The following is a 19,484-nucleotide window of genomic DNA, read 5'->3' on the forward strand; positions in this document are numbered from 1 at the left end:
GGTAATCCGCAATAAGATAAAAACGCCTAAAAGTGTAAAATTTGTATGGTAGAAAATAAAAGTCCATGCTGTTTTAAAGCTTAAGACTCCACATAGTGTAATTATTTCAGGATTTAGCCTTTAAATGTTTTCAAATTATTTATAGAAAAATATAAAAAATTCAGGGGTGCAGGACCCAAGGTTTCCTCATTAAAAACACCACCGAAAGCCGACCATCCCTTCGCCCAACCATCACTTCGTTGCAATTCGGCTGGCAGGACGTGCTGGCCACAACAATCCGGCCATTTAGTGACCATTTGTGCATCGAGGCGAGCGGAGGAGCAGCAACAGCCTCGTCCTTATTGCAGTTGAAAATTGCGCAATTGTTTACAGCTGGCCGAAAGAGAGAGCAAGGACCTCGAAGAGAGCAAAAAGCTTAAGAGCACCAGAGCTTTTTTCGCAGCATCCTTTCCGTCGATACATCTCCCTCGAAAGTCCTCAGAGTCTCCATTTTGATGTTGCCTGTGTGAAGAACAGATGGAAAAAATTCGAACACACCATTTCGGACCAAAGTAAACAAGAAAAAACATCCAAAAAATTTTATTTAGAAAATTCCAAATTTTCGTGAAAATTGAAAACAACTCGAGGAACAGGATGCGGGGCGAGGAGACGACCTACAGGCGCACCACGCGCGAAAAGATTGTCCTGCGAGGGAACACAACCATACGCACCGTGGACTCTACTGCCACATACCTGCCCATGATGACTCCAGCGGGGTGAGTTCTAAAACGGGGTAGGGTTGCAACTGGCTGGGGGATGGGGAGCTACAATTATAGGCGTGCCGGGCCACTTGAGCGAGCCTTGACTGTCGTCGCTCCGGCATCGATTTTTATCTAGACTGCAGCGGATTTCTGTATCGCATCCTTGTGAATCAGATATATTAGATATCTGCGCACCCAATGTGACCTTCGTTTGTGGTTTGCCTATGAGTTTTCGCAGTTCTCACAAGGGATTACATCGTTGACAATATCCTCCAGGTCTCATAATATCCCTGGTCTCAAAAGACTGGTGGTAGGAGATTGCAGGCCAACTTAAGAGCCGGCTTTCTCCGCATGCAAGCCCGCCATTAAATAACATTGCCGGCAAATTATTAGAAACCCACTGCTATTCAAGTGGATAAATACAACATGGCATACATAAGTGTGTGTAGCGCCTTTCCTTCCCAGAAATCGATGGAATCTTCGACTCGAGTCCACGACTACTGGTTGTAGCGTGCATTGACCAGAGTCCACCTAGAGTTGGGTAACACGAGTCCTAGAATGTAACTCGGGTCCACACGAAGCATGAATATGCTTCCCAATACTCTACTCAAGATTGGTGTAATACAGCTGGGATATCTTGTAATACCTTATATCTTAAAAACATTATTATATTTTTCATTTCTTTCAAAAGTGGAGCTAATTATAAATTAAGAAATAGTTGTACTGCTTTTTACTCTTAATTTCTTTTTAAAAATTAAACTTTTTCAACAAACAACTTGGGTATTATATTTTCAAAAAAGTTAGGATGCAAGATATGGATATAATTTGAAACCGAGTAAGGTATGTTTAAGCCAAGCAATCAAATCGTTTGTGGTTTATTTTTCTCAAGATATGGTGCCCCCTCCATGGGAATAACCATGATTGAAACCGCCCCCAAGCAGCGCCGGGCGAAACTTCCTTTAACCTCAATTCGCATTCACACAAACAACACCAGCTCACAGCTACGGGTTAGGAAAACTACCCGGTATGTCGTATACGAGCCGTAGTCAAAGGTTCTGCTTTGTTGTGGTCTGTGCGTCGTCCAGTCGAGTGGTCAGTCAGTTGGTCCGCAACCCTTGAGCCGTCCGGTAGATACCGCGCTTTGGGTCAGGGTTTTTTTGTTTCCCAGTCTTGTGTGAAGTGCCCGAATCGAACTGCCCAGGCGGAGACTGTCGCCGGGGAGGGAAAACAAGTTTCCGTTCGAACTTTTACGTGTGTGATTTTTAAATTCCTAGTGAAGGAAGTGTCTGACTGTCTTTTTGTTGTCGTCCTGACACGGGCACGGCGCCATGTTCAACACCAGTGCCCAAAATTGGTTTGGCATGGGCCAGACATCGATGGCTCCGGCCGCCGGTGTGGCCCAGTTGGTCAACAACAATGCGGGAATGTATAACCAGCAGCAGGTGCAATCCCAGCATCAAAATCCTTTCATGCGTCAGCGATCCTTAACCAGCTCGAATCCTGCCTTGGAGCGGACAAATGCCCTGGCCATACGGCCACAGTCGCCACCGAATGTCCAGGTGGAATATGAAGTGGCGGTGCCCTTCGTCTCCACCTATAGACATACTCCATATCATTCTTTATGGGATCTGCATCAGTGGTAAGGGTTAAAGCTTAATCTTAAGGGTTAATCTTAGAAATGGTTGGGAATTCAAAGAATACAATGTTTAGGATGAAAATCATTTAGATTTGGAATATCATACATTAATTAAAAGGTCCTTTATCATATATTATAGTGCAGGATATGCTTGTATCGATCTTTTCATTAAAGAACTTTAAGTGTCTTTATTCCTTATTTAATTACTTGAATATCGCCCCATTATTAAACAAAAAAAAGGAAGCTAACAAGAATTATTTCTGATTTGTATACGATGCAGGTGTTCCCAAGAAGTACAACCTGATGGCCCCCTGCCTTGAATCGCATATTTCTGCCAGTCATAATTGCCATTCGCTGTAATTTGCATGGGGCAAAATGTAGTTTTTACTGTGCCAATGGCTTTCTCAAGTAGGAATTAGCATAAACACCTCTTCGCGACACGAATTTTAAAGAGAACATCATAACTAATAGTCCAAGGACTGCCTCCGTACGACTCCTAGCTCGAGCCAGAGTCCTTGTAACACTTTGCCAATCAATCAATGGCTCAATTAAAATGCATGTAATGCCTAGATTAGGGCACATTGATACTTGTGAAGTATATAGGACAAATAGGCTGGACAATCAAAGGCTTCATGGTGCTGGGTAACTTATTGTTGGCCTAGTTAGTCGCTTGGCTAATCAGGAATCGTGGGCGAGCACATAGAAAACATTAACCCAAATTTGAACGAGTACAGCACACAATATAAACACCAAGCGGATGTGGCAGGAGCCGGGAAACTGGGCCGGGAGTTATAGCCAAGCTGCTGCCAACTTAATTATCCTGGCGTAAAAAATATGGCGGCATATTTCTCGGCATCGAGATTTACAATGTTGTTTGGTAGCTGGAATGCCTATAAACGCTTTAATGCCCCCGAATGACGCATGCAATGCCAAAAAAATAAAGAAAAACTATTCAAATGCGAATAAAACAGTTAACAATTGTCGCCGGCACGTCAATAACCTGGCCAGGAGCCACCTGGGTTATTGAACCCACCTGCCGTCAACCAGCAGTTTTGTATGAATACCCGCCCCCTTGGGAGGCGCCACGAACTCTTTATTTCCTAGAAATTCCCGAGCATAGTCCGTCGGGGGGAAGGGGATAACGGGAAGGAAGAAGTAAGGACTATCGCTAGGGCTAGCTAATATTAGACGGCTAGACACGAGGAATCCAACCGATATATACATAGCATACACCAGGACACGCAAAGTACTTGTCCACGGCTGATAAAGCAAATGACCTTTGTGACATGGCCAAGTTGAATGGCAAGCGCCATCAGGCCAAAAGTTTATAGATAGAAGACTAAAAAGGATATCCGGCGGATGTTCATTAGTCTAGACTTTAAATTCTAGACTAGGATATAGACTATTAAAGCTGTTGTTTCAAAATGTATTTAAGCTATAAATAATCTTTACTATTATTTGCAGTTCATCCACACCTCCAACTAGCCTTTCTCACATGGCTCGGATGATGGACTCCCTCATCCTGGACTCCCTCTCGCCATTTGCCTTCACCAAGATCACGGCCACCAGTCGTCCCCCGCGAAATGCCAATGGCGTGAAAAAGCCCTCGTCGGAGAGCGGACACAGCTCCACAGCAGAGCGCCCTCACCGACCCATCAACAACCTGGGCCCGAATGCTCCCGGAGGATTGGGCATCGGTGGAAGTGTCCCCTTGCGTGGCAAGCAGCGTCTGCCCACTCAAGGTAATGTAAGGGGGAAAAATTGAGGGGCATGATTACTAATAAAAAGCAGTCTCCGTCACAGAAGTGGCCCCTCAACCACGGCCCAACCAGACGGCTCAGATGCCTTTTCCCTCGCAGCAGCAGGACAATCGCTGGGTGTCCTCGCTGAGACGGCGAGACCCCGAGCTGCAACCCACACTGCCCTCCATTAGCAACAACACGAACAATAGCCTAAGCCAGAGTCATCATGGCAGTGCGGGGAATGTGGGCTTGTCTGGAGCACCAACGGCAGCCAATAGTATGGGCGCTATGCGGCTCGGAAGGCCCGGAAGAGCCTCTGCATTGACGGCTGCCGTTAGAAAAAGCCGATCCGTGGAAAGGTTAAGGGCTAGAAAGCTCAGCACCAATACCCAACTGACGCTCAAACACAAGCCGGTGAAGAAGAACTCCCTGGATGAGAACTCCAATTCGGATGATCAGGATGCCACCACATCGCTGGAGGATAACTCGCATGCTCAGTCCCTGTCCACCAATCACAATACACCCAAGTGCTCACCAAAGACCAAGGTCAAGCACTTCTCGCCCCTGGGCTACGAGGGTCATTTAGTGGACACCCTCGAGAAGGATATACTGCAGCGACATCCGTGCATCAAATGGACTGATGTGGCCGGTCTAAATGAGGCTAAGACCATACTGCAGGTTGGTCTTGGACTTAGGATTAACTAAACTAAACCTTATAAATAATATATTTTATTATTTTATTTCACAGGAAGCGGTAGTACTTCCAGTTATCATGCCGGAGTTTTTCAAGGGAATCCGCCGACCATGGCGCGGAGTTCTTATGGTGGGTCCTCCAGGAACTGGCAAAACCATGCTGGCCAAGGCGGTAGCAACCGAATGTGGCACTACGTTCTTTAATGTATCCTCCTCCACATTAACCTCCAAATACCGGGGTGAGAGCGAGAAACTAGTGCGTCTGCTTTTCGAAATGGCCCGCTTCTACGCACCCAGCACAATCTTTATCGATGAGATCGATGCCTTATGTGCCTCCAGGGGCAGCGACTCGGAGCACGAGGCCAGCAGGCGCTTCAAGGCGGAGCTGCTCATTCAAATGGACGGACTGAACGCCACCAAGGAGGAGGAAAAAGTGATTATGGTGCTGGCGGCCACTAATCATCCCTGGGATATTGACGAGGCATTCCGTAGACGCTTTGAAAAGCGCATCTACATTCCTCTTCCGAATGGTAAGGATAAAATAATTACAAATAATTATAAATAGAATAATATTTCGAATCCTACTTCTACTTGAAGAGGAAACTCGTTCAGCGTTGCTTAAGCTCTGCCTAAAGGATGTGTGCTTGTCGCCGAACCTCAACACCTCACTAATAGGTGACGAGCTGCAAGGATATTCCGGGTCGGACATAAGCAATGTGTGCCGCGATGCCTCCATGATGCCCATGCGACGCCTCATCTCCGGTCGCACTCCTGATCAGATCAAGCAGATTCGGCGCGAGGAAGTGGATTTGCCGATAACGCTGCAGGACTTCCAGGATGCCAGGCAGCGAACCAAAAAGTCTGTCTCCGCCGACGATGTGGCCCGATTCGAGAAGTGGATGGAGGAGTATGGGTCCTGCTAGTTGTACGGGCTGCTGGCCCAGCACCCTTGATAAATGTATCCCATGTGTACTTCCATGCCTCAATTGCAATAATTTTCAGTCTGTATAAATCGTATTCGTTAGCTTAAAATGTTGTTTTTATATACGCTTAATTGCTCAAGTGCCCCACGCCCAGCATTGCCCCTCGATCACGTGTGCACCGGATAATTATAATATCTTATACAATATATCCACTATACACAAATGTACTTTTTAATATTTATTCGAAAGAATCCTACTTTAGGCTTACAGCAAACAAAATGTATTTTGTAATCAAAATATTTAGAAAACTGAAAACGAAATAAATTACTCAACACCCCTTGGCTCCAATGATGGAACTTAGGCTTTCAGTTTGGCAATGGTGCTCTGATAATCTTGTTCCACGACTGTATACTCCTCTTGTAGTTGATCCATTCGCTGTTTCATGGTGGGCAGGCGGGCCCTTAGCATCTCTGTGTCCATCTTGTAGCGCTCCATTTTCTTGAGGTCTTTTAGCTGCTTATAGTATACGGCGTTCAGACGTTTCTTGACCTCCAACCGATAGGCCCTGTACTCCCTTTCATCCTTCAAGTTAGTATAGTAAAGGCGCAATAGCTCGTAAACTTTCCGCACCTGGCGGGGATTTAGTTTAAAAGTTTCGCGTGCCTCCCGAATCATCTCTTTTGTGAAGCCCTTTGAAATGACATCGGGTGAAAAAGATTTCAAGTCCTTGCAAAAGCGAGCATCGACAAAATTGCGAAGGCGCTGGAAATCTTCAGACGGATCTTCAACTGTAATGTCCACCACGTTCTTCTGAGACTGGTAGAACTTGTAAATGGTTTCAACCAGCTTAGTGGCAAGGCCCAGCTTTTGAAAGGGCGGCAATATCAGCATCTGGCTAATCCTTGGGCGCTTATTTTGGGGGTAAGCGTAGTATTCGTAAACGGTAGTATAGCCCGCAGTGGCGTACTGCCACTGACCGTCGTTATTCTTGTACTTCTCATAACTTGAATAGAGAAAAAATATATGCAAAAGACAATATAAATGCTAAAAAGGTCTGTGCTTATTTACCAAACAAAGAAGGACCATTGTGGGTCATCGGTGTCGATGTACGAAGCTGCATCTACGAACCACAAAACAAAGGTCTGCAGACGTGAAAAGAACTTCAGGAATGACGAGTTTTTGTAGTCGCATTGGTATATCTCAAAGAGACGCTCGCTTCCGTCGTCCGATTGGCGAGTATATTCATTAACCTTTTCACCGAAGGGCTGAAACTTGTCGGCTTTGTCCAACGTCTTCAGGAACTCGTCGAGGTTGATGAAATAGCATCCGTCTGGCAGACTCTGGGCAATAGTGCTGACAACATCGTCAGCCTTGATTTCTCCACCAGATATCTCATTCACTCGTTGTCCATACGTGATTCCAAGGTAAATGTGAAGAGGTCCGGCTGTATAAAGCACTCGCACGTGCAAATCCTTGTAACCGAATATGGTCTCAGATTCGCCGAAAATCTGATGGGCCATGGCGGGGTGGAAAATCAAGGCATCGTTGTTTATATCTCCCTTGTCCCGAACTGTTTCGATAATACAATCATTGCAGGGCTGTACTAAGGATACCTTTAGGCACTACTTACTCAGCTTAAAGTCGACGACTTCCAAGGCATCCAATACCAAGTCTTGATATTCCTGAATTTGGGCCATTTTGGAATTCCTTCTAAGCTACAGAGAGGTCTCAATTTGGCGCGCAAATGTGCTAGCTGTGAGAGTTTTATGTTGTTAAAACGTCCCCTTCCTGGTCGAAAAGCTTTATGTTATAAATCTAATGAAACTAGTGACTTATTACACAGTTTATGGGCAAGTTTCATAAAAAAAAACTCTCTGAATGTCGGGGTTTAGCGAAATTTTCGCGGCTAAACAAAGACGAAACCGTAAGTGCTGGAAAACGAATTTATTGATACGGCATAATAGAGCTGCCACCATTCGATAAGCTATCGGTTACATTAAATTCTCTAAATATTTATTATTTTTCTATATATTTATTTATTTTAAATATCTATTAAAAAAGTATATATTTTTAACTAAAACAAAGGTTTAACATCCAAAAAAGAGCCGATACCCTATTTAGCTTAAATTTAACTGGTCCCATTGTTAACTTTCTATCGATATATCGGACAGTGATGGTTGTTTTACTGTTCGTTATAATGGAGATTTTCTTTTCGAAAATGAGCCGTAGGTAAATGTTTAAAAATCGCATGGCAAACTAAACTTGCGAGGAAATCTGGGAATTCATTCTTAAAAATAGCACTTTCATAAATAAATTTATCAATTTGGAAAAATCTTTTTCAGTTTACAAATACAGACACAGAAAATTAACATAGATGATTTTTTTTAAATTTATTTCAAAATGTTAAATTTGATGATTTTTTTTTTGTATATAACTACGAAATAGGAAATTTTGATTTATTGTTCGGCTCTGCATAATTCAAACAGCATTAACAGCATTATGTATGTATATATTTTATAGAGTCAGAGATTATTCCTTCAATGCATTACAAGCATTTGGAAAAAATGGTATAATAAATACCCAATTAATGCACTTATATCATGCTACTTTAGTTTAAACGTTTTCATACACCTGAAATAACAATAAAGCGATCCAATTAGAGCTCGCTGACCAAGTGGAAAAATATTAATCCACAGCTAATTAAACAAGCACAGAGGAGCAGCCAGCTACGCAGTTCCTCCCTTAAGAAAAGCAGATGGAGCTCTTATTAAATTATAATTCTAAATTTGAAAAGCGAACAAAGTTTGTCAGATAGCCAGTCCCCCGGGAAGCAGGATAACTTTTCTGCTTAATTATCGATTGCCACATGGCGCCAAATGAACTTTAAAAGGTATACCCTTAGAGATTGGGGGGCTATTATGAGGGCGTATCTAAGAAGGTCAGCCTTTTTTCAAATGAATTTCATTATAGGTGGTCAATTATGTAAAAAATACATTCTAACGGACAGTTTTCATTTCAACCGGAACCCCTCCGAATTCCATGATACTTATTGCTAATTTTAGACACACTCCATTAATTTGAAGCTCTGGGAAACGGAATTTAAGTTAATAGGTGACTAATACAGCTCCTAGAAGTCAGCCCCAGTGCCATGGAGCCAGTCTAATCCACATCAGAGCCATAAACAAAATTCAAGGCAACAGCCCTGAGCCAGACACTCTGCACTCGCGTTGGGGTTGCAGTAATTTAAATTCGCCTCGACATTTTTTAGTGTGTCACAGTGCCAAGGTGTTCGAAAGCTAACACTCAGTCTCAACCTCTCGAAGAGCTCCGGGGGCGAAGTCGTCCCATCTTTGGCTTTGTATTTCGGGGAGACATCAACAGCTCCTTTAAAGCTATCTCTCGGAGCCTTGCCACCTGTTATGTCTCAGGAGCAACAGGAGGCCATTCATAAAGGACGTTACTTTGGAGCCCAAAAAGAGAGCTTCAGGCCCCATTAAGGGGTAGCAGTTGAACTCACTCGGTTTGAGCCCTTTTTAAATGCGCATGCTCGTCCACAAAAGCTCCTTTCAGATGAGAAAAGTTTTTGGCTAAAACATTGCTGCACAGAAACATGGCTGAAACTCTAAACCGGCGTACGATTTGAATGTTTACTTATTTCATATCAAACTTTTAGCTAAATAGTTATAATTAAAAATTTAAAATTTAGTAATACTACTAATATGTTATAACGTTACCTAATATTTTTACCTTACTGTAGTTCTACTTTCAAAAACACCAAGAACAGAAACTACTATTATTAAAAATATAAAAGATCTTTATAAATATATAAATAATTTTACTCCATAAAAAATTTAAATTTAGAGGTTATAAGAAAATTATTCAAGCCTTCATTTATGGTATTATTTTTAACTTAATAAACAAATTACATCAAAAAACAGTATTAAAGACCGTAAGGGTTGAAATTTAAAATTCTCTTTCATACATTTACCGACCAAAATATTATTTTCTTTATAAATATTCATAAAAAAACAAACCTGCTTTTTGGGGGATGGGATGGTAAGGGGGGATTGTGGCTTTCGAGCACATGTGGACTGTTTCCAGGCACATAAAAATGTTATTTATATGCTGATGATTTTTGCGAGTCCATTTTTGGAACGCACCCGGCGCCACGGATTGGTTTCATGGTTAACCTTAACAATCCTTTTCCGTGACACCGTATCAGCTTTTCGAGTTGCTGCAACAGTAAAGAGGCGGATCAGCGGCTCAGCATCAATTCCTCCATTTAAGCAATTTGCAATTTCTGCCTGGAAGCAGTATAAGAAGAAAAACAGGCAACTTCACGGCGACAACGAGCCTCCATAATAATAACTTTTCATAGCACCCCATTGCCGTTAAGCGCCCTCAGCGACCCGCACAAAAGTGGATATTCCATTCTGCTGATGTATCCTGTTACCCTCCAGCTACATTGATTGCTGGGCAATCTTGTATATGGGAGTGTCCAAAATTAATTAGAACCTATGGGGCCTAGTAAGATTAAGGAATAATTTTAGTTTTAATGCAAGTATTATTCTTTTGTTTTGTGGTTTAAAAAGTGCATGAAGACACTTAGATATTCTTTAAAGATACATTGTTGCAAAAGTTCTCCTAGCTCGACTTTTGCTTCCGGATTCCTTTTCGCTTTGATTGTAAAGAAAACGACGGGGTTCCTTCAGCACAACTCGCTGACGCACTGAGCAGCTCTTCCGTTGGGTACGCGGCGTATGAGTAATATGCCAATTACACATGTTGTGCATTCTTCGGTTGCTAGTTGGAATGGCTGCTCCTTTTTTTGTGTCAACGTTGCAACTATATTTTCCTAAGCTCCTGCAATTTCTATCCGCGTGGGACTATTTGTGTGGGTGTCCGTTTGTTTGTTTTTCTGCAGTGACATTTCGTATACGATATGATAGCCTTATGTGGCTTAGACTCGAATAAACTTGGTAAATTTTTCAAGCCCGTCTAGGTGAAGCTTAAGAATTGGAAAAATAGTAAAATATTTATGTCCGCGTGACTTGGGGGACATAAAAGGAAATCGGATTTAACAGGTAAATAAAATCTGAAAAGCACAATAAAGTGAAATGGTTTAAAGATAGTTTAGAAAAATTTTCTGTTCTGATGTTGTGTTGGAGTTTTCTTTTATTTTGTGTCCCATTAATCTGCATTGGCCTTGCTCCACTGCACTCACTTTTAGCATAACTTTTGGATAAATATTCATAATGATTATGGATGAAAGAAAAATATACGGGTAGCGAAAAGTATTAAAACATGGCTCGTCTATCGCAATTCATTTAATTCCAATCTGCCAACTCAAAATGAAGTGGCTCTGTGCTACTCTGCCATTAATAGTGTCGCTGTCATCCATTTTGGCAATCTATAATCCCTATAAGCGAGATTTGGACTTACTTATCCAAGAGCCCTTCTCAGGACCCTACACAAAAAACGAAGTGGCCTCGGTTGAGGAACTTTGGTTGGACCAAAAGGTTGATCACTTCGATGAGAACAATAATGGAACTTGGAAAATGGTAGGATATTGAATAATTAATTAAAATTTGCATATGATGATTAATATTGAATTTGTAGCGATATTATCAGAACGCAAAGTACCACAATCCCCATGGACCCATTTACATTTTTGTGGGCGGCGAGTGGACCATCAGTCCAGGATTAATGAGCACAGGCTTGACCCACGATATGGCTGTGGAAAACGCCGGAATGCTTTTCTACACAGAACATCGCTACTATGGCCTGAGTTTGCCTCATGGGTAGGCAAAAAAAAGCTAAAAGTTTTTAATTTTAAAAACTTTAAATTTTATTCCACTTAGAAATAAAAGTCTGAAAGTGGCTCAGCTTAAGCAACTCAATCTACAGCAATCCTTGGCTGATTTGGCATTCTTTATACGCCATCAAAAGTCGGTAAATTCGGAACTACAAGACTCCAAAGTGATTTTGGTCGGCGGCTCTTATTCTGGAAGCATGGTGACCTGGATGACCCAAAAGTATCCGGATTTAATAGCTGCTAGTTGGGCTTCAAGTGCTCCCCTCCTGGCCAAAGCGGATTTTTATGGTACATTTTGGTTTGGTTTTATATGGCTTTCAATATTTATTTCTGGTTTTTGTTTAGAATACATGGATGCGGTGGGCAGCTCCGTGCAGCTTAGCTATGGTCAGAATTGTTCCCACCGAATTACGAGGGGCTTTGAATATTTGGTAAAATTGTTTAATGAAAACAAAATTCAAACTTTGCTGAGTAAATTCAATGGCTGTAAGGATTATGATCCTGAAAACCCACTGAACAGGGCAGCTTTTTTTAACGGCTTGGGAAATTATTTTGCCTTGATAGTGCAAAGTTATAGGTGGGTTACTTCATATACAAAATATTTACGCTTCAAGAATTTTTACATTTTCAGAGCTTATATTCCCCGTTTGTGCGAGAGTCTAATGTCGTTGGACTCCAGTGACGAGGTGGCCTTTCTGAAGTTTTTGGAGCTATTATATTCCGAGGGTAGGCGATCCACAGCGTGCCAGGATTTTGGCTACTCCGCAATGCTCCAATTGTTTAGCGAAGAGGAAGATCATGGCTCTGGCAGTGAGTTGTAATATATGTAATAATTTTCAAAGTTTTCTGTAAATCCTTTAAAAGCTCGAGCCTGGTTCTATCAAACTTGCAATGAATTTGGCTGGTATACAACCACCCAATCCAAATCATCACTATCGGCCGCGTTTGCCAATCAGGTACCCCTGTCCTACTTCGAAAAACTTTGCCAGGATGTGTTCGGACCAGAACAGACTCCGCAGAAGTTGGCCCGGGGTATTCGGCAAACGAATTTGGAATTTGGTGGGTTCGGTTTCAATCATAGCGAGCGTTATGCACAAGTAATCTTCACGCATGGCCAGCTGGATCCGTGGCGTGCTCTGGGCCAGCAAACAGGCGGCCAGGCCGTCGTCCTGACGGGTAAGTCCTTGGCAAATGATTGAGAGACTCCGCTTAGTTTTGTGCCACGTGCCACAGGCTACTCTCATGTTGAGGATTTGGCCAGCATCCGGATAACGGACAGCGTTCAGATGAATCTTGCGAAGTTGCGTGTGATGTCCTTTTTGCGACGTCATGTATGAATCTTCACCGGATCCCCACGAATGAATTATTAAATAAACAAATGCGTTGGGCGAGCCCATTTGAAAATGTCGTAGTACCAGTGTCTACTTTGTCCTTTGTCCTTCGGCAAACAGAGATAAATTGAGTGATGCTCGGACACTAAGTGATATGTCAGGTCCGTCTGGTTGGGTAAACAATTCTCTTGTTGATTAGGAAATTGCACTTCTACTTTGGCCTGTGCATTTTCTTGAGTTTGTTTGTCTTGGCTTGATTGGTTGATTAAGGACTCCATTGAGTGGACACCTACGTAGGTCGTTCAAAAGGTGTTTGATGAAATTACGTATTGGAAAGGATTATCTATTTTATCTGTAGAAGGGTTAGAGAGAACACATCAAGAGGTTAAAAAAACTTTACAATATTTGATTACCAGAAAAAACATAAACGCGCTTGTCGAGGTGGTTGACACTTAAGAGAGCTTAGCAGTCCTTTTTAAAAGCCAATCACCAGCTCCTATAAATTAAATGGAAACTTAAAAAACAAGTTAAGATTTCCAAAAATTTTAAATTCGGAAATTTTGCAGCATAAACCCAGTATCTTTCCACCTTCTTCCCCCGGAAAAGCTTTCGTCCATCGTTTTTGACATTTGAGTGCAACGCCAACGCCGGGCGGACCTCGTCGAATCAGCGTCACCTGCTAGTCTGCGTGGGCGCCCAGGACTGAGGCCCGGTTGGCACCAGAAACTATTGGATACATTCACAAAGGACCTAGGGGGAGGGAAGGTAGGAAGACGACTGCGTGGGCAGCTGAAATGGGGCGGGCCGGCTTTTGGAACTCTCTCATCCAGGCATTCTCTCTTTGTCTCGCCACTTGTTATTTACATTTCTTGGACTGTTGCTCAACAATCTCTCTTTGGGTTTGGGCCATGTTTCACCCGCTAAGCCACCGATGCTGTGCGTTGTGCCGCTAATTATTATTTGTTGCTTCATTTATTGGCTAAATTACGAGTAGCCATAAGTGGCGAAAGGATTATCGAGCTGCCTAGGGGTACCAGGATGTATGACAATGCATAAAATATTTTTAGAAAAATTATAAATAAAATATAGGTATCACACCTAATGTAATTTTTTCGGAAATATTTCATTCGTGAGGATTGCTAATCTATTCTTTACAATCTTTTGGTAAGGTGCCTAAACCTTTTATTTTCAGTTTCATCTTCAAGGACTTTAATGGGATAACAACTAAAATTCCCCCAAGTATCTTTCAATCCGGCCCTGAGTATCCAAAAACCCATCACACCAGAGCCATTGAAATATGACCAAGAGCACCTGCTCGAGTCCTCTACGAGTGACATTGAGAGATCAACGGCAAAGGGCCAGAGAGCAGGGGAAAAACTCAACCGCAGAAGGGAAACCAAGGTAGGGGCAGGGCTTTTCGCTCACCGGAAAACTCACTCGCAGCAGGACTCGTGCGTAGGCGGCGAATAAGCTCAATTTGAGCCAAAGTTGGAGGCCTTAAAAGTCGGACCCAAAGCGCTCAACGCTTCAGTCGAGTTTGAAACTTACACTCAAGCGGAGTTGTAAATAGTTGTTCGAGTTGTTGGCTCGTACTCAAACGTACTGTAACACCAAATATCCTTACCATTACACCATAGGCTCTGGAAAATATTTAAGCAAATAAGAATATTGCCAAAATAGGCAAAAAATATGAAATACTTGTATTAGTGATAAAAAAAAGGATTTCCAACTGGCGCGTGTGCGAGTGCTATTAAACTGTTAAATGAGAACTGTGTAAAAAAAAGAAATAATAAAGAATGAAAAGAAAACTCTTGTGGTGGAAGAAAAAACCCAAGGCGCAAAATTCACACGAAATTTGAGCTGAAAAGAAAAATCTGTGTGTGTGGAAAATTGCTTCTTTACGGCTCCGCTCTGTTGCTGTGGCTCCTCATTACCTTTACCTTATACTTGCGTCCCATCCTGGCAGCACTCTTGTTATTTTTTTTTTTGGTGTTTGTGTTTCTTTTTTAAGGCCTAGGCCTCGTTAGTCTTGTCCCGCTCCCATGATTCACGTTGCGTATACGCCGTGTGTGCGTGCGGGTGAGCCAGTGTGCGTGTGCTTTGAATAACAACACGCAGTTGTTGATTGTTCCTTGGCTTCCTTGGCCTGGCCCCGCCGCTCTTCCTTTTATTTCCCTCTGGCTTCTCGGGCTGCTGTTAAATTATGCATTAAGAGCCCCAAACCAGCACAAAGGCTGGTCTGCACAAAAAAACTCAAAAGAAAGGAAATGGTTCAAAAATACTGGCTGCCAAAATGCTGGCACTTCTTTTTTGTTTGGGTGTCCACCCTCGCAGACTGTACAGTAAATTATGCAAATTAATGTTTGTTTGTGATTTGGCTCCCGCTTTTTGGTGTTTCAGTTTAGGCCAAGGTGCCCAAAGAAATATATTTATGTGGCTCTGCTTTAAGATATGATTTAGGATTTTTAATAAGAACAATGGAGAATAATTTTAGTTGATTTATTTTTTTAAATGAGTTCTTGAAGTGTTTCCTCTGAAATTATTTCAATAGACAATATGTGGCCTTCATCCTCGATTGACCTTTTTCACAAATCACTGCCCGCTTTCAAAATATTTTAAAAATTGTTACAAATGGCTCTCAGCACTTATCCCGATGCTCTTTTTACCTTCGCTCCTTACCTTGTCGATACTTATTCCAGCAATTTGCGCCACATTATTGGCCCACATTTTGGCACCTTGGCAATAACTCACTTATTTGGCCCTCTTTCCGTTGCGGAGGGCAAGTTCCTGGATGTGGCCTGCGCTATTTGTCTGTGAGTCTCTTGTGGCTTATATTTACTATTTGGCCAACGTGTCTTAGGAGCCGAATTCTCCGCTTGGTTGCCAGGAAATTGTCGTTGTGCTTGTGCCTGTCTGCCGTCTGCCTTTTTACGTGTTCATTAAATTGCCTGAGCTAAGGCAGAAGTTTCATTTTCAGTCTATTAAAGAATTTTATGAGCTTTATGTTTGTGTTTATTCCCCTCGCAGTCTGCGTAAGTTTATGTTTTCCTGGGAATTGTAATAAGATTTTACGGCTCTCTTTCCTCAAAGGACTAGAATGTCAAACTTCCTTAACTAATTGTGAAAAATTCATTTGGCTTTTCAAAAAACCCCCCCCCAAATTAAAGCCAATCTAGACTTTATAGTTTTGCCATGAAAACTTTTGACTTTGCTTTGAAAAATCACAAAATTTTAGCACACAACTTATCACTCTTCTTAGCTGTGCCTATTGGAATAAATAATATGGGCCAGAATTTTCTAAATTATTCATTTCCTAAAGCTGAAAATAAGAGAGAAGAAGTCGGAAAAGGACTAATTAAAAAGCCTGGCCTGTTGGACGCTCTCCATCCTGTCTCTGACTTTTCCCTTTTCAAAATTTTTGAGGCCAAGGTTCCGTGAGACGACGAGGCAAGCTCGAGCAAGGGTTTGTTTTGTCGTGTGTCCAATTTTGATTGCCCCAAAAAGTGTGCAGCAGAAAGTTGAAACACTTTTTCAACTTTTGCCAGTAACGTTAAGAAAGGAGCAAAAACGGAAGGGTCAACTTGTCCATAATTAAAGGTTCGTCTATGTCTGGAATTCTTTTTATCCCTCCGACCGTCCTGCTTTTAGCTGCCACTTTTGGGCAACACGCTTCGTATGTGTTTTGGGTGCTCGGGAGAGTCATTAAAAGTCGCTCGAGTGTGTGAGCGTTGAAAAACCATCTAAAAATTAGACGAAAAAGGGTTGTTCAACTTCAGCTCCCCATTCCCAGGTCTCCTGTCCCTGGTGTGGACGACTTTCGCTACTAGCCACCCTTCAAAAACACAACATTCCAGCGGAAAATGAGCTGGGCAAAGTTAAAGTTCGTTAAGCTGATTAGAAGACAGTGTCTCGAGTTGCTGGGGCATGTAAATTGCCTCCTGGAGACGTCTGGGCATAATCCCCAACACTTTTGGTGTGAAACTAGAAGACTCAAGGTCCTAATCCAAACGTCCTGGGCAAGTTGCCATAAAATGGGTCTTCAAAAGTACTCCACGGACAACTCAAAGCCAGATTTCATATATCAGAGTATCTACAGTAGTTTAAGATTTGTTTTAACACGCAGTTGGAAATTCTTATAATTGAGATATCAAATTTTTTTTTTCCTTTTTCTATAACCTGTTATGTAATAAGTTAAATATAGTCAAATATTTCAAAAATACTAATTAGATGAACAATTTTCTTCTCGTTCCAGTGTAGAAACATGTAAAAAGTCGACTAAAACATATATCTATATATACACATATAAATATTTGTTTGCCTGCAAAATTATTTTCAACTTTAATTTCGACCAAACAAATATAACAACATTAAACAAAAACGAAAAAAAAAAAACAAAATCGAACGAACGAAACAACCAAACGGGTTATTGCTTGCATGTAGTCGTAGTACCAAGTAGAAAACGAAACTTTTAGAAACGTCAAGATAGGGATTCGGATTAAAGAAGAGGTCGCAGCTAATTTCTGGTGCGTATAACTCCATTAGAGGACGATTAGCATACTCAAGGACAAACGGACGGACGAGGAGCTAGGAGCTTGGAGCTCGGAGCTCGGAACTAGGGGCTGACGTGCCAACGATAATTAAATAAGCGGCCAAGAAGCACGGAGGATAAGTGGCCCAGGACACTGGTCCTGCAGTTGGCAACTAAAAGCAAAAGCGAACCAGAAAACTTCATCAAAACACTCGGATAAAGTGGAAAACGTGTGCGTGCGCGTGTGAGAAAACTTTCTGCAGGGCGAGCGATTTAATTCCGACCCTCTGCCAGTCGGCCAGTCCCCCAGCCAGCTGGAAATGTCCATGGCCATGGACCATCATCATCAACATCGCCATCTCAACATGTGGCCCACGTTTCCCATCTGCCTGCTGCTTCTCCAGGCGGCCACCAGCACGATGGCCATCGATTTGAGCCGCTTGTACGGCCACATGGCCAATCCCATCCAGAAGAGGAGCGGTAAGTAATCGAACGCAACTCCATCTATTTGGTTTGGGAATCTCATTAGGGCAGCCCACCTGGCGGATACGCAATTTTAGGCAATGGGCATCTGCCGGGGATGTTTTAAAGAATAGTCTCAAAGGGAAAGGTCTTTGAATTATTTTTCAACGTTGTGTAAGCCATCCAGCCATACACAGATTGACCTTCATTCTCCCTCTGGGGGACCTTTGGTAACATTTTTCAACCTGCTGCACAACTTATTTTCCTCCTTTTTTTGCGGCTCTCACTATTTATTGCCTTACTTAGACCCTAATGCCAATAAATACATTCTCACTATTTTTTCCCTGCTGCTCGGCGCAGGCATTTTATTATTTTATTTACCTTTTGTTTATTTTATACTATTTATTATGAAAACAAACTGCATAATGAATGTGCACCTGTTTTTTTATTTATGACCAGTGTTCTCTCATTTTAGGCTTTAAAAAAATATTTAAAGAAAACTTGCCTGTTTGCGTGCTTACAGGCAGCCCCTCAACCGATGGAAATCTCCTTTATTTTCTTTAGTTTATGTAAATTGGAATTTTAAGGCAGTTGGAGAATTTTTAATTGCGCTTACTAGGCTGGGTTTTCCCAGTATTCAAGTTCGTGATGGAATTTCCGCAGCCATTCGCTCAATATTTGTTATATAATTTAATTAACACCCGTATACCACAAGTTATGGGTATGGTTTGTGGCTTTTAAGAAATGGAACAAAATCTGCCAATTAAATACATGTTACTTCATTAGGTTAGCATCGCTTCACCCATCATATTTACCCAAAAATCTAATTAACTGAAGCGCGGCAATAAATTGGACAACAAATGCTTGCCAACTTAATTTGCGGCATTATGGCCATGGCCCACGAACAGACTTCAATTAGTCAGTACCCCAATTGACCATTAATTGTCGCTTGCCATCTCATGAATATTCAGAGCATAATTATTCTATTATACTAATTTCAGTAAACGCTCCATTAACCGCTTAAAGTTTATTTTCCTGGTCAACTGATATAGAATCTGCAATAGTGTTTTAAATGCGATTTTATTGTATAAATCCAATGCATTTGACACTTGAACATACAGTACCTTTTCTTTTGCCTTTAACCCTGTGTCAGTTACAGTAATTGTATTTTGGAAAAAACTCAAGAAAACCCATTTTCACGCTGCTTGGTGAATCACAAAAATGTCAGCCGCAAAGTGGCCACAGGAGCCAATGAAATTTATGAGTGGAATAAAAAAAAAGGATAAAGAAAAGGATTATTCTTTAAAATTATTTTGAGGATGTTTTAATGATATCCTTACCGATACGAATATCCTCGAATAACTTTGTCCCTAATTATCTCAGCCTGTAATCTTCTTTTGGAATGTTAAAAGTTACTTCTGCTAAGGAAGTACAATGCCACAAACTTTTAGCCAAGATAAACCTTAGCCAATTTGTCGCCACTTCCTCCCGTGGATATTTCTTTTCTGAAAAAGCAAGCCACGCTTGCAGCTCACTGTGTAATAATTTTAGTTTTCCTGCCAGTGACAACATATTTTATGCTGCAATTTTCCGTAGAAACTTGCTTACTTTACT

General features: G+C 41.8%; 4 protein-coding genes across 7 annotated transcripts in view; 3 read left to right on the forward strand and 1 right to left on the reverse strand.

The window, feature by feature from the left end:
* Positions 1-523: 523 nt before the first annotated feature.
* kat-60L1 (katanin p60-like 1) lies at positions 524-5,843 on the forward strand. 4 transcript variants are annotated; one of them, XM_017233273.3, is made up of 5 exons: positions 524-755; positions 3,841-4,118; positions 4,168-4,796; positions 4,867-5,341; positions 5,409-5,843. In XM_017233273.3, the coding sequence occupies exons 1-5, from the start codon at positions 634-636 to the stop codon at positions 5,732-5,734; spliced, it is 1,830 nt and encodes a 609-aa protein (XP_017088762.2). In that variant the 5' UTR covers positions 524-633; the 3' UTR covers positions 5,735-5,843. The 4 variants fall into 4 exon arrangements, with proteins under 4 accessions (XP_017088762.2, XP_017088763.2, XP_017088760.2 ...); XM_017233274.3 differs by having other exon boundaries at positions 4,180-4,796; XM_017233271.3 differs by lacking the exon at positions 524-755 and adding an exon at positions 1,932-2,379.
* A 116-nt stretch (positions 5,844-5,959) lies between these two features.
* Hat1 (histone acetyltransferase 1) lies at positions 5,960-7,676 on the reverse strand. The gene is made up of 3 exons (XM_017233275.3): positions 7,365-7,676; positions 6,803-7,304; positions 5,960-6,737 (listed from the first exon to the last, which is right to left on the reverse strand). The coding sequence occupies exons 1-3, from the start codon at positions 7,429-7,431 to the stop codon at positions 6,092-6,094; spliced, it is 1,215 nt and encodes a 404-aa protein (XP_017088764.2). The 5' UTR covers positions 7,432-7,676; the 3' UTR covers positions 5,960-6,091.
* Positions 7,677-11,085: 3,409 nt separating this feature from the next.
* On the forward strand, positions 11,086-12,886 carry LOC108119756 (putative serine protease K12H4.7). Its single transcript, XM_017233094.2, has 7 exons — positions 11,086-11,295; positions 11,354-11,535; positions 11,596-11,837; positions 11,895-12,126; positions 12,181-12,359; positions 12,414-12,725; positions 12,783-12,886. The coding sequence occupies exons 1-7, from the start codon at positions 11,086-11,088 to the stop codon at positions 12,884-12,886; spliced, it is 1,461 nt and encodes a 486-aa protein (XP_017088583.2).
* A 1,525-nt stretch (positions 12,887-14,411) lies between these two features.
* The window catches only part of LOC108119834 (IDLSRF-like peptide), a 40,634-nt gene continuing 35,561 nt past the window's right edge, over positions 14,412-19,484 (forward strand). Inside the window, exons 1-2 of the mRNA XM_017233229.3 lie at positions 14,412-14,479; positions 17,133-17,888. Coding sequence (XP_017088718.1) covers positions 17,729-17,888 — 160 coding nt within the window. The 5' untranslated portion in view covers positions 14,412-14,479; positions 17,133-17,728. The remainder of the gene's footprint in view (positions 14,480-17,132; positions 17,889-19,484) is intronic.

This window comes from Drosophila bipectinata, chromosome 3R (assembly GCF_030179905.1).
Source record: "Drosophila bipectinata strain 14024-0381.07 chromosome 3R, DbipHiC1v2, whole genome shotgun sequence".
Lineage (NCBI taxonomy): Eukaryota > Metazoa > Arthropoda > Insecta > Diptera > Drosophilidae > Drosophila > Drosophila bipectinata.